The 13,932-nt window shown below is 47.1% G+C and overlaps 1 protein-coding gene across 1 annotated transcript in view; it reads left to right on the top strand.

Moving 5' to 3' along the window:
* Positions 1-1,404: 1,404 nt before the first annotated feature.
* The window catches only part of WDR62 (WD repeat domain 62), a 33,931-nt gene continuing 21,403 nt past the window's right edge, over positions 1,405-13,932 (top strand). Inside the window, exons 1-8 of the mRNA XM_033158822.1 lie at positions 1,405-1,655; positions 5,665-5,756; positions 6,381-6,443; positions 8,152-8,209; positions 11,379-11,549; positions 11,921-12,055; positions 12,484-12,666; positions 12,763-12,923. Coding sequence (XP_033014713.1) covers positions 1,563-1,655; positions 5,665-5,756; positions 6,381-6,443; positions 8,152-8,209; positions 11,379-11,549; positions 11,921-12,055; positions 12,484-12,666; positions 12,763-12,923 — 956 coding nt within the window. The 5' untranslated portion in view covers positions 1,405-1,562. The remainder of the gene's footprint in view (positions 1,656-5,664; positions 5,757-6,380; positions 6,444-8,151; positions 8,210-11,378; positions 11,550-11,920; positions 12,056-12,483; positions 12,667-12,762; positions 12,924-13,932) is intronic.

Here is a 13,932-nt window from a genome sequence, read left to right on the forward strand (position 1 = left end):
TGCCATTAAATTGTTAAATTCGTAGTTGTATAGCTGAAGGGGAGGTAAAATATGGGGTGGTGTTTCTTTGCTTCTTTGTATTGTGAGAGGAACAGTGTCTGTATGTTTACATTGCAATGCAGCCGAAACAAATTCCAAGTATGTTGGAAAATGTTCTTGGCCAATAATAAATTATTCCTATTCCTATTCCTCCCCACTCCCTCACTATATTTAAGGATCTGGTGGCTTCCGTTTCAGTGCATCTGAAGAAGTGTGCATGCACACGAAAGCTCACACCGAGAACAAACACAGTTGGTCTCTTAAGGTGCTACTGGAAGGAATTTTTTTTATTATTATTATTTTGTTTTGACTATGGCAGGCCAACACGGCTACCTGCATCATGTAACTGTACATTGATGCGTTAAAGAAAGAGCTCCTGTTTGGGGGGAGGGGGTGCGGGGGAAAAAAAAGACAGCTGCTCGGGTATTTCTGCAGAGGGTTGGACTAGATGACCCTCTGCCATCTTTTCCAGCTCTACAATCCCATGATTCGATTCAATGATTCCGATTTGCTTGGACGTCGAAAGGCAACCCGGAAGCTGCAAACCACGCGTGACTCGGATCCAAGAGGTTTTTCCTACTCAGAAGTGATTCCTGTTGGAGTTCCGTGGGACTGTCAGCTGGGAATAAACCCCGCTGATCTCGGTGGAAGTTACTTCTGAGTAGACACATTTCTTTCTTTCTTTTTAAATTCTAATTTCTAAACTTGCACTCTGAACAGGCGCCTTCTTCTATGGACATTTGGAGCAATTTTCCGTTTGTTAGCCGGACCGGTATTTTCATATTTATCTCATTAAATTCACACATCGCTCCATTGGAAAACCAACCAACCGACCTCAAAGCGGTTTGCAGAAAAGACAATAAAAGGAAGAAAAATTTACAACCCTACTTTAAAACATATAAAAGTCAAAATGCTTTTAAACGGATTAAAGTTTGCATCGACTTTCTGCGCATTTGGGTAGGCTTGTCTAACAGGAATGTTCTCGGCAGGCCCAAAAAGAGCCCAGAGTGAAGGCGCCCACCTGGTGTCAAGAGGCAGGGAGTTCCAAAGTGTAGCCCAGTTGTTACAAATGCAGAAAGGACATTATGTGACACCTATATGGCAGTGTAAATTCCGCCGATCGAAGCCGTCGAACAGAGTAGGGAAGGGGGAATGAGATTTTAAAATTTTAATTAAATTAACGTGCATCGATGCGGGGCTAGATGAGATTCGAACCCGCGAACGCGGAGAGCGAGGAGGGCGGGACGGCGCCTCCTCATTGGCTTAACAGCATCCGGCGGCTCCGACGGGGGAAGGCGGTTGGCGGACACGCCTCGCCCTCTTCATTGGCTACATTCAGGCGTGACTGACGGGATATACGCCCAATGGCAGGGCAGAGGCGGTTTTCCGCGCGCTGTTTGGGACGGTTGCGGCTGAGGAGACCGGCGGCGGCGGCGCCGGTCTTTGAGGGGGGAGAAAAGAGACGCCGCGGGGCTCGGACAAGAGCTCAAAAGCCAGCGGGAGATGGCCGGCGGCGGCGGAGGATGTTTTTACACGCGACCGTTGGCCTCCGGCGCGGACTCGCCGCCGCTCCTCAGCCTGAGCGGCGGTCGAAACTCCAGGGGCCTGAGGAGGCGGTGAGGGGCGGGGCCAAAGACCGGGTGGGCGGGGCCGCGGGTGGGCGGGGCCAAAGGCGGCTGCCGTTCGAACGCTGGAGAGAGGCGGGAGATAAGAAAGCTCAGGGGCGGGGCTTGGAGGGGCTGTGGGCGGGGCTACAGCAGTGGGTGGGGTTAAGGGGTTGCATGCAGTAATCGAAGCATTTGAAGTCGGAACAGAATGGGTTAATAAAGTAATTTTAAATCAGGATTAATAATCTCGGGTTCTGTTAAAACATTTACTCCATGTATTATAGTGCATAACTCAGTAATGTTTATGGTGTATATTAACTTACTGCTTATGGTGCATATGTTGTTGTTGTTCAGTCGTTCAGTCGTGTCCGACTCTTCGTGACCCCATGGCCCAGAGCACGCCAGGCACGCCTCTCGCAGTTTGGCCAAACTCATGTTAGTAGCTTCAAGAACACTGTCCCACCATCTCATCCTCTGTCGTCCCCTTCTCCTTGTGCCCTCCATCTTCCCCAACATCAGGGTCTTTTCCAGGGAGTCTTCTCTTCTCATGAGGTGGCCAAAGTACTGGAGCCTCAACTTCAGGATCTGTCCTTCCAGTGAACACTCAGGGCCGATTTCCTTCAGAATGGATAGGTTTGATCTTCTTGCAGTCCATGGGACTCTCAAGAGTCTCCTCCAGCACCATAATTCAAAAGCATCCATTCTTCGGTGATCAGTCTCCTTTATGGTCCAGCTCTCACTTCCGTACATTACTACTGGGAAAACCATAGCTTTAACTATACGGACCTTTGTCGGCAAGGTGATGTCTTTGCTTTTTAAGATGCTGTCTAGGTTTGTCATTGCTTTTCTCCCAAGAAGCAGGCGTCTTCTAATTTCGTGACTGCTGTCACCATCTGCAGTGATCATGGAACCCAAGAAAGTGAAATCTCTCACTGCCTCCATTTCTTCCCCTTCTATTTGCCAGGAGGTGATGGGACCAGTGGCCATGATCTTAGTTTTTTGGATGTTGAGCTTCAGACCATATTTTGCGCTTTCCTCTTTCACCCTCATTAAAAGGTTCTTTAATTCCTCCTCACTTTCTGCCATCAAGGTAGTATCATCAGCATATCTGAGGTTGTTGATATTTTTTCCGGCAATCTTAATTCCGGTTTGGGATTCACCCAGTCCAGCCTTTCGCATGATGAATTCTGCATATAAGTTAAATAAGCAGGGAGACAATATACAGCCTTGTCGGAATGGGTTAGTAACAAAGTAATTTTAAATCAGGATTAATAATTTCGGGTTCTGTTAAAACATTTATTCCATGTATTGTAGTGCATAACTCAGTAATGCTTATGGTGTATATTGACTTTCTGCTTATGGTGCATATACCTTTATTTGACTGCAACTCATGAGTAGGATTTATTCCTAGTTTTGAAACTTCTGGCCAGAGTTCTTGGTGTGTGTGTTTTATGGTGCATGATTGGCTTATGTCAGTGCTTTTTTCCAGGTGGACGCAGGCAGGGCCGGATTTACATATAAGCTAAACAAGCTCTAGCTTAGGGCCCCACTCTCTTGGGGGCCCCCAAAAAAATTAAAGGGGGAAAAAACTGGTTGTACATTTCCAAAATATAAAATAAAAAACAAATCAAATAAAACCTACATACAGCAACAGTCTTTTGTGTTGTGTCGGCTCCTATGATGTAAGTAATGGGCCCTGCCTGCTAGCCTGCTCCCTAAAATATCCCTGGTTTGCTCCTTTCTATATATAGGGTGCCTGCATTCTGCATGGACTGGTTGCAGGGCAGCATGTGCAATTGGCTTTAGATAGCTATTAGGTCCACAAATTACCATAAAGACCATATATTCAACACAAAAAACAGCGACAGTTTGTTGTTGACCAAGGACAGCTGGACATAGAAAGGGCCCCATTACCTCCAGTAGCTTAGGGCCTCATCAACCTAAATCCGGCCCTGGACGCAGGGTACGCATACCCCTAAACCATTTTGTGAATCCAAGTTTGGCCTCATTGAGGGGCAGTATTCCAATATGAGTAGGAAAATGAGAGTACCCCTAACCATTTTTTAAGAAAAAAAAGCACTGGCTTATGTACTTATTATTATTTTCACCATTAAATTGCATGGAGCATTCAATCAACGAAGTTAAAGCATTCACAACTAAATGGACAGTAATCAATTTCATTTTAGCATTAATTTTTAGACAAATAATCTTGCGGCAAAAAATGTTTTTTTCTGGGGGATGGGGCTGCCGATACAGTTCCTTGGCTCTGTATTTGAGGGCTCTTGCCTGGGGTTGTGACACATTCATGTGTTACACACATTATATCAGGCACTTACTTTTTATTGTGAGCTGCACTTTTTGGCGGAAAGGCAGGATATTATTATTATTCATTACCTGCCCTCCACCCCAAGACGGGTTACAATGTTAAAGCACATTATTAAAAAGGGTGTAAAACAATATGCAGCCACAAAAAGAAGGTGGGTTGTAAAATTGTACACAACCAGTGTCAAGAGCATGAAGACTCACCTCTGTAACTATAAAATTATATAGTATTTACAATTGCTATATAATTTCTGCTGCCTAGTGGAAGACCTGTTCTTTTTAAAGGGACCCATGTGGGATGCTGAGCTGCCAAGTCTGTTCAATATTTTCACAAACTTGCTATTTTAAAAATCTTTGACATCAATTATATTAGGTGCTTTGAGTTCTTCCAGTGAAAGGAAAGCAAGGGAAACATTTCTAAAATAGTACTTTATCTGTCAAGTTTCCACAACAATGAGCAATGTTTTGTGATTGGGCAATATGTTTAAAATTGGGAGGGGAATGTACTGTTGAGTGAGAGAGAGGGGTGGATGGGGTTAAATTGCCTTGTAAGCCACTTTGATGTGCCATCATTTTGTCAGAAAAGCAACATATAAATACAGTCGTCCCTTGGTTCTCGAACGGAATCTGCTCTGGAAGTGCATTTGACTTCCAAAAATGTCCAAAAACCAAAGCATGGCTTCTGATTGGCTGCAGGAGCTTCCTGCACTCAATCGGAAGCAGCGTCGGACATTCAGGTTCCAAAGAACGTTTGCAAACCGGAACACTCAATTCCGGGTTTGCGGTGTTCGGGAGCCAAAATGTACGGGTACCAAGGCATTTGGCAACCAAGGTATGACTGTACTGGAAGGAAGGAGGGAATTCTGGTGAAAAGTAAGTATTGGGGTGCATCTACTATGCTTTAGGGCTGCCAGGAAGGCTACTGCGTCTTGAACAGCAGTGTGACAAGCAGAAATTCTGTAGTCCAAACTTACCACATCACTAAGAACATCAGACCGAAGATCCACTTAGTCCAACATCCACTTCCCACTAGTGACCAAGTAGAGGCTTCTGGGACACCCGCAAGCAGGGCATTCAGTTACACACTTATTGTAAAGTTGGGACTTGGAAGTTTCCATTGTGACCGATGGAATCAGCATCTGAACGCCGAGAAAAGCCTCAGGCGAGTTTCTGCTTGTTGTGAAACATGAAAAATGAGAACGATACTAGAGGAGCGAAGGCCTAGGGAAAGATCCTTCCTGGGTCACTGGGCTGTGGACACGACCTCTTCACTTGCATTCACGTTCAGTGTATGAGGATACCAGTGTGAGGAGAGCCAGTGTGGTGTAGTGGTTAAGAGCGGTAGACTCGTAATCTGGGGAACCGGGTTTGCGTCTCCGCTCCTCCACATGCAGCTGCTGGGTGACCTTGGGCTAGTCACACTTTTCTGAAGTCTCTCAGCCCCACTCACCTCACAGAGGAAGGGGAAGGAGAATGTGAGCCGCTTTGAGACTCCTTCGGGTAGTGAAAAGCGGGATATCAAATCCAAACTCTTCTTCTTCTTCTACCATGGGAAGGTCAAAATGCTGGGGAGAACTGAGTTCACACTTCCCACCTCCATGGGTTTCCCTTTGGCTGTTCACAGCACACCAAGGAAATCATGGCATTATTGCGTATGGATATATGTCACTGTTTTCTTTCTTCTTTCTTTGGACAGGTTATGCTAGAGAAAGTCTTGGGAATAACGACTCAAACCAGCAGTGCTTTAACCTGTGACCCAAACACGGGGCAGATAGCCTATCCAACAGGGTAGGTGCTTTGCTGTCGTCCGTGAAGCTAGAGATTTTGCAGACTGGTGCTCGGTGAAACGGGTGGTTGGAATAAATAAGCTGTACTATTAGAATGGAAGTATAGATTTGTTTGCCAGTCTTTTGGGGGGCAGGGGGGAGATCTTTGGGACCATCAATTAGACCCTTAGACAGAAGTTGTTCATCACTGTTGTGGTAGTTGTTGATTGTCTTCTGCAAATATCCTATTTCCTGTTGTGTCGCTAGAAAGGAAGGGAATTTGTGACCCATCATATTGGCTTAATTTCCACATAATGCGAAATCATGCTATGGGAAGAATTCTGGACAAGCCTCAGGCCTGCATACTCTCCTTTCCCTCTCCTCTGTTCCTTTGGTATGACAAAGTGACTGGAAGCACCTGCTTCCATTTTCAGTGAAGCATGCTTGCCATTATGTCTGAACTAGGAACTGTGGTTGATTTTCACTATGGTTGATTTGATCTATCCTTGATAATAAACCATAGTTTTTGTAAATGAATTCTTCCCTCCTCTGAGTACATTTTTCCAGGCAGTAAAAGTTAGTCACTTTCTCCTCTTTAGAGTTTAGAAATTCTCCCTCATGTAAATGTTTTGATCTCTCTTTCCAGGTGTGTGGTTGTGATTTTAAATCCTCGACAGAATAAACAGAGGCATATTTTTAATACTGCTAGGTAATGTATATATTAGTTTTCGTATCACTCTTGCTAATTGGAGTGTTTATAATAATAATAATAATAATAAAATGCTGCTTGCATGTGAATTCCTGGCCAAGTATTGGTGAAGCTTGTTGAAAGTGATTTCCCGGAAAATAGAAAATTATTGTGTTGTTTATTTGACCAGTAAATTGGTTTAAATAATGGGGAACCTTTTCTTGGTAGCAGGCCAGATTCTTATCACACCAGCGGAGAGCCAAATTTGACGGGAGGGCAGGGCCGTCTCATCATAGAATACTTTGCTTTGGAGCCCCAACTGTTTGGACCTTTAAGTGGAGCAGTTTGAATGGTGTTTTGCAGATAGCCCCACACTTCTCTTCAAACCTCTGGTTTTTGGAGGTTTAAAGAGCAGTGCAGACCTATTTGCAAAAGCTCTGCACAGCACTTTGAACCTCCCAGAACCTTTGAAGGTGACCCGGAAACTGCAATTACCGGTAATCCAGAATGCGGCAGCTAGACTGGTGACTGGGAGTGGCCGCCGGGACCACATAACACCGGTCCTGAGAGATCTGCATTGGCTCCCAGTACGTTTCCGAGCACAATTCAAAGTGTTGGTGTTGACCTTTAAAGCCCACACGGCCTCTGTCCTGCATACCTGAAGGAGCGTCTCCACCCCCATCATTCAGCCCGGACACTGAGATCCAGCACCGAGGGCCTTCTGGCGGTTCCCTCACTGCGAGAAGCAAAACTACAGGGAACCAGGCAGAGGGCCTTCTCGGTAGTGGTGCCCGCCCTGTGGAACGCCCTCCCGTCAAAAGTCAAGGGAATAAACAACTACCTGACATTCAGAAAATACCTAAAGGCAGCCCTGTTTAGGGAAGTTTTTAATTTGTGACTCTGTATTGTATTTTGGTATTTGTTGGAGGCCGCCCAGAGTGGCTGGGGAGACCCGGCCAGATGGGCGGGGTATAAATAATAAATTATTATTATTATTATTATTATTATTATTATTATTTAAAGACCAGCATGCAGCGGTTTGTAAAATAATAATAATAATAATAATAATTTATTTGTACCCCAGCCACTCTAGGCAGCTTCCAACAAATATTAAAATACATTAAAATGTCACAGATTAAAAACTTCCCTAAACAGGGCTTACAGTTGGCTCCATGTTTTGCTTCTACTGTGTGTGACATTCCTCCTACTCATGACAGGAATGCACACCCAAACTAATCAGGATTTAACCCCTGCCCATCAATCAGTTCACGAGTGGAAGGTTAAATGCTGCACGCCAGCTCTCAGCCAGTGCAGAAGCGAACCCCGTCCCCTTGCCCATCAGCTGGTAGCTATGGTTTTTTTTTAAAAAAAATGGTCCCCCATCACTGGTTTAAACGAATAATAATGAAGTGGGCTAATAATAATTTTAAGAAAACACTCAGTTTGTTAATCATCAGGATGTGCAGATGACTTTAAAGGTCTGTGTTGTTTCCTTTCTATAGTGACTCACAAATAGTTTGTGGCAAAAGCTTTTGTGGACTAGCGCCCATTCCATCTGGAGCAATGTCATTCTGAGCACCTGAAAAGTTGGCTTTTGTCCACACACAGGTTTCTGCCGCCATAAATGTTTGTTGCTTTTCCTGCAACAGAGTTCCATGACGTTTCTTTGGAATTCATTGCATGGAGAGATAAAATGCAAAGGTGTTCTTTTCTCTCTTCCCACTTTTAGGAAAACCATTAGTGCTCTATCTTTCTCTCCTGATGGGAAATATATTGCAACTGGTGAGGTGAGTTTTGCCTGAATGGATTGTCTTTAAAAATTATGCGAGGAGTACAAAGTATGTTTAAAAGAAAAAAATCTTACGGCTCTAAACATGCAAATTATACTAATACATTTTTGAAGCCTCCTTTTATCACTTGTGATTTGTGGCAATGCCTTGAACTCCCTTTGGCGAGAGACCTGCACCTCAATCATACCACTTTGAATCCCTGGTTGGTGACAGCCAAAGTTATATGAAGGAGATACCTGTGTTAGCTTTAATGCAGCAGTCACAGGCCATCACAAGCTACTGAAATAAGAGTGTTTAGGATTAGAATGCCAATCAGAGCCGTCTTAAGGAGATCAGCCGCCGTGGCTCAGTGATCCCTCCGGCGTCCCGGCATACCGCCTCTCCGCTGCCTCCCTCTCGCGCTTGCCGCCCCTCGGGAGGGAGGGTGGGCGAGCAGGGGATGAGGGGCGTGGCGCCCGGGACCAGCATGGCCGGCAGTGGTTGCGCCGCTGGCGTGCGAGCGCCCGGCCGACAGCCCGCCCTTGGGGGTGGGGGCGGGTTGGGGAGGGGGGCAGCCGGTATGCCGGTGGACTCGATCCTTCCAGCGCCCCCATGTGTCCAGGGCGTCCGGGGGAGAGCGCTGGCGGCACAAGCACCCGGCTGCTCGTGGGGTCGGGTTGAGGAGGGGGCGCCCGGTATGCCGGCAGGCTCGCGGGGGCGCCCCTTTGGGCCTGGCGCCCTGCTGCGCCGTGCCACCAGCCCAAATGGACGAGACGGCCCTGATGCCAATTGAAATCATAGGTTCATAGGAATATTTTGTCTCGTGTTTTCAAAGTTACCTAATCATGCCCTCTAGTGGTGTTCTAACGGTAAAGGGACCCCTGACCATTAGGTCCAGTCGTGTCTGACTCTGGGGTTGTGGCACTCATCTCGCGTTACTGGCCGAGGGAGCCGGCGTCCAGCTTCCAGGTCATGTGGCCAGCATGACCAAGCCGCTTCTGGCGAACCAGAGCAGCGCACGGAAACGCCGTTTACCTTTCCGCCGGAGCAGTACCTATTTATCTACTTGCACTTTTGACGTGCTTTCGAACTGCTAGGTGGCAGGAGCAGGGACTGAGCAATGGGAGCTCACCCCCCAACGCGGGGATTCGAACCGCCAACCTTCTGATCGGCAAGCTCTAGGCTCTGTGGTTTAACCCACAGCGCCACCTACGTCCTAGCACTGGATGATTCCAATGTGCTCCCTTTGACATTCTAAAACAGCGGTTCCCAACCCATTTTTGGCCATGCCCCACCTACACATCTCTAAAATCCTGGTGCCCCCCGACATATAATTCTTATTACAGTGGTGCCCCGCTAGACGAAAATAATTCGTCCTGCGAAAATTTTTGTCTAGCGGGTTTTTCGTCTAGCGAAGCGGCAATGACAGCCGCGCTTTCGTTAAACGAAAAAAAAACGAAAAATTTTTGTCTTGCGAAGCAGCCCCATTGACTTTTTCGTCTTGCGGGGCAGCTTCCTCTAGACAAATGCCGTTCGTCTAGCGAGTTTTTCGTCTAGCGAGGCATTCGTCTAGCGGGGCACCACTGTATTCAAAAAGTGAAGTCCTGTTCACATGGAGGAAGCCTAAAAGGCCAATCACTGTTAATGACTCATTATCAAATTTCCCCCCCCCCTTAAAAATCAAATTGCCCCCCCCCCGTGGGGCATGTGCCCTATGTTGGGAACCACGGTTCTAAACAGTTTCTCTTTTCTCTGAGCCCACCGTAGAGTGGCATGGACGGTGGCTGTGTGAGAATTATCAAGAGACGTGCCAGAGCTTAAGATGGCCTACAAGTCGCACCTTGTGACCTGAGAAAATCATCGGCAAGTGAGCAAAAAAGTGCTCTCTGGACATCCTTCAAGGAAGTCCCTTGGTGGTGGTTGGCCAAAAAAGTCCCCAGAGCACCTTGCAAATATCAGTGAGAAGGTGGCCCCTCATAACCCATCCACTCTCAGCATCCAGAAACATCATAACTAGACACTGGAAAGACCTGTCAGGAGTAAGCATGGACCAATGGTACCAAGTAGTATAGGAAACAGCCCTACTAGAAAAACTAACCAGTAAGCTGAAACTGACACAGGGACAAATGGAAGAAGACACCTTCACCCCGGTATGGTTCCCTTTCATCACACACACAGCCCAACAAGACAATGACAAATATCTACCGACAGCGTACAAATCAATATGGCTAACCTGACCCAAAACACCCACCCACCCCACTCACACAGGAAACCACAAAAGAACAATCACACCCCACGCCAACCCCGACGTCTCTCACTGCCAAAGGAGCACAAGCAAACAACAGAGAACCTACATAATAATAATTTATTAAACGGTCTCAGACCAGCTCCAGCTTATACAACAAATCACATAGCAAAACATAAGAGGGATACAAAGAGCATTACAGTGCAAGTCAAACAGCAATTAAGATTAAATGTTGGCATGCCCCCACTGGTTGCCGTTAAAAGGGTCAGCCGTTAAGAAGCTCTTGTTTCCTACGTCTAATGGCAGATACACAAAATTTAGGAGAACCTACATAACGCTGACACTAAACCCTACTCATATCAAGTAAAAAAGAAACATCGTCACCCTACCCCACCTATCTCCCCATCCCACCCACCTCTCTCCCCCTTTTCTTCCTAATGTCTCAACAACAAAAACTGATCTGTAAAAATGTTATATGGAAAAATACGAGAGAGACGTTGCACTACCTTTGTAAATCAAGAAAATCTTTAATAAAAATATTTAAAGAAAAGAAAAGAAAACAACCTGGCCTTTAGAGAGTAGGTGCTGGGTTTTAAATTTCATCTCAAGGACAATATAGTGATTAGAAAAAGATTGTTTGGCATAGATGTGCATTAACAACATTAAAAAAACACTCCCTTAAAAAAAGAAGAAGGTGGCCCCTCCTCTTAGTCTCACAATCTCAGAGTCAACAACACAAAAGGAAAAGAGGATAGGAGGGAGTAGGAAAAAAGCAAGCTCAGGTGTCGGCTTTCAGTGATGGAGACCTTTTAACAGAGCCAATGGAGAGGCCCTGCGATGTGGCTGCTCCCTCCCTCTCTAGGGGCCTGATGGAATCAGCGTGGGCTGAGCACTCTCTGGCCACGGTCCCAGTGACCACAGTTCTGGCTTTTCCTCCTGCAGAACGGGCACAGGCCGGCAGTCCGCGTGTGGGATGTCGAAGAGAAAGCCCAAGTGTCGGAGCTGCACGGCCACAAGCACGGCGTGGCGTGTGTGGCCTTTTCCCCCAATATGAAATACCTGGTCTCGGTGGGATATCCGCATGACATGATTGTCAACGTGTGGGACTGGAAGGTAAGGCACTGAAAGGTGGGGTCCAGGGGCAGGCAGCCACTGCTGTGTTTGAGGGTAGGGGTGTTATCGGAGATGCTGGGGCAGCCCTTCTCCAACCTGATGGCCTCCAGGCTCTTTGGACTACAACTCCCATCAGGCCACGTTAGGGTGTCTCAGTGGGAGAAGATGTGCAAGGACCTGGAATATGCATGTTATTCAGTGTGAGGACCCAGATACTAAGACTGGAGGAGTGCAATTGTGTGTGCTTTAATATACATTCTCACTGGGAAAAGATTGATACATACTCTTAATGGGTTCTGTTCAAGGGCTCTTCGTGCCATTTGCATCTCGTGCCGGAATGATTGGTGGGCATTTATGTTTCTGTTTTGCAGAAAGGCGCCCTCATTGCCTCCAATAAAATCTCCTGCAAGGTTATGGCCATCTCCTTTTCAGAGGACAGCTACTTTGTTACTGTCGGCCACCGGCACGTGAAGTTCTGGTTCTTGGATGAATCCAGGGAGTTTAAGGTAAACCTGTCTCCCTGGTTAAGCTAGCCCCTTCCATTCTTCATTCATTTTTCCCTTTTTTTTTGGAAACCCTTCTTGGCCAGTTAAATTACTTTGCAACTCTATGAACTCCAGAATTCTAAACAAGCCCCTTAGATTCTATATTTTAGCATCCTTTTGTACCCTCACTCTTATGACCCAGTCCGCCAATGTGTCTCACTGACTGTTTTGAGACATTTAAAGAAGTAAATGAACCACTTTCATCACGTTTGTCTTAGGTTGAATAAACAAAATAAAACAGGGCTCTGTTCCCTGGGCATGCAGAGAAGTTTTATTTGGATTTTATGAAGCCCCAGAGAGAAAATTAGTTGATGTCCTTCCGTTGTTGTTTTCAGTGCAAGACATAGGCTAGCTTAAACCGTTGCGCTAGAGATGGTGTGTCATTTCAGATCAAACAGACCGTTCCACTGGTTGGACGCTCTGGTCTTCTCGGAGAGCTTCACAACAACATCTTCTGTGATGTGGCGTGTGGGCAGGGCAAAATGTCAGGTAGCACATTCTGCATTTCTTACTCTGGCCTCCTCTGCCAGTTTAACGAGAAGCGCGTGCTGGAGAAGTGGATTGACCTGAAGGTACAAATGCCGTTTTTGTTTCTGGGGCGGCGGGTGGAAGACGAGAAGCCTGCTCCTTTGCGATCTAACTGCACACGCCTCCTTCCCTTTTTAAAGGTGTCTCTAGCCAACTGCATCTGCGTTAGCGAAGAGTTTATTTTCTGCGGCTGTGCAAATGGGACCGTGCGCATCTTCCACACCCACAACTTGCATTATCTCTCAGACTTGCCTAAACCGCACCACCTGGGCATCGACGTCGCCGGAGACGAAATGCTGAGGTACAAAGCTCTGGGGGCCCAGCAGGTGTGGGAGCTGGGCTGGAAAATCTGCAGGCTTTAATGCTTTGATGCCGATGAATTCACAGGTAGTGGTGGTGTTTTAACCCTGCAAGCTCGCAACTCTGCAAGAAATGAAAAAACCAGTGCATTTGCTTAGGCCAGAGGTTTTTAACCCTTTTGTGTCCACGGCTCCCTTGACCAACTACATTCTTTCTGCAGCTCCCTTGTGGGGAAATGCACTCCGGGGCTCAGGAGCTCAGCTATGTCACCCCTTGCCTGCAGAGCTGGCAGCCCCTCACCCCTTTTCAAACACCCTCCCTAAACGCCCTCGGTCCTGTATACCTGAAGGAGTGTCTCCACCCCCATCATTCTGCCCGGACACTGAGATCCAGCGCCAAGGGCCTTCTGTGGGTTCCCTCACTGCGAGAAGCAAAACTACAGGGAACCAGGCAGAGGGCCTTCTCGGTAGTGGCGCCCGCCCTGTGGAACGCCCTCCCATCAGAAGTCAAGGGAATAAACAACTACCTGACATTCAGAAAATACCTAAAGGCAGCCCTGTTTAGGGAGGTTTTTAAACTGTGACTTTGTATTGTATTTTGGTATTTGTTGGAGGCCGCCCAGAGTGGCTGGGGAGACCCGGCCAGATGGGTGGGGTATAAATAATAAATAATAAATTATTATTATTATTATTGTTGTTATTATTATTATGGAGCGTTCCCTTAGCCTCCTCTCCTCTCTCCTTGGGAGTCCTCAGGGCAGCTGCCTCCACTGCCCTTGGTCGCTCCAAAGAGAAGTGCCGCCTCATGCCACCCCCTGGGCGCCTGGGAAGAGGATGCCCCCAGCCCAAGCGGCCCAACAGAGACCGGCCACAGGTGAACGTGAGGCCATCTTACTCACTTTGGGAGGGCCAACAGTGGGTGCCGCTGGGCTGCATGGCGGAAAGGCTCCCAGGCAGGCAGCAAGCACAAGAAAGGCCAATGGGGGGCCTGCCTGCCTGCCTGCATGGCCT

This window comes from Lacerta agilis, chromosome 8 (assembly GCF_009819535.1).
Source record: "Lacerta agilis isolate rLacAgi1 chromosome 8, rLacAgi1.pri, whole genome shotgun sequence".
Classification (NCBI taxonomy): domain Eukaryota; kingdom Metazoa; phylum Chordata; class Lepidosauria; order Squamata; family Lacertidae; genus Lacerta; species Lacerta agilis.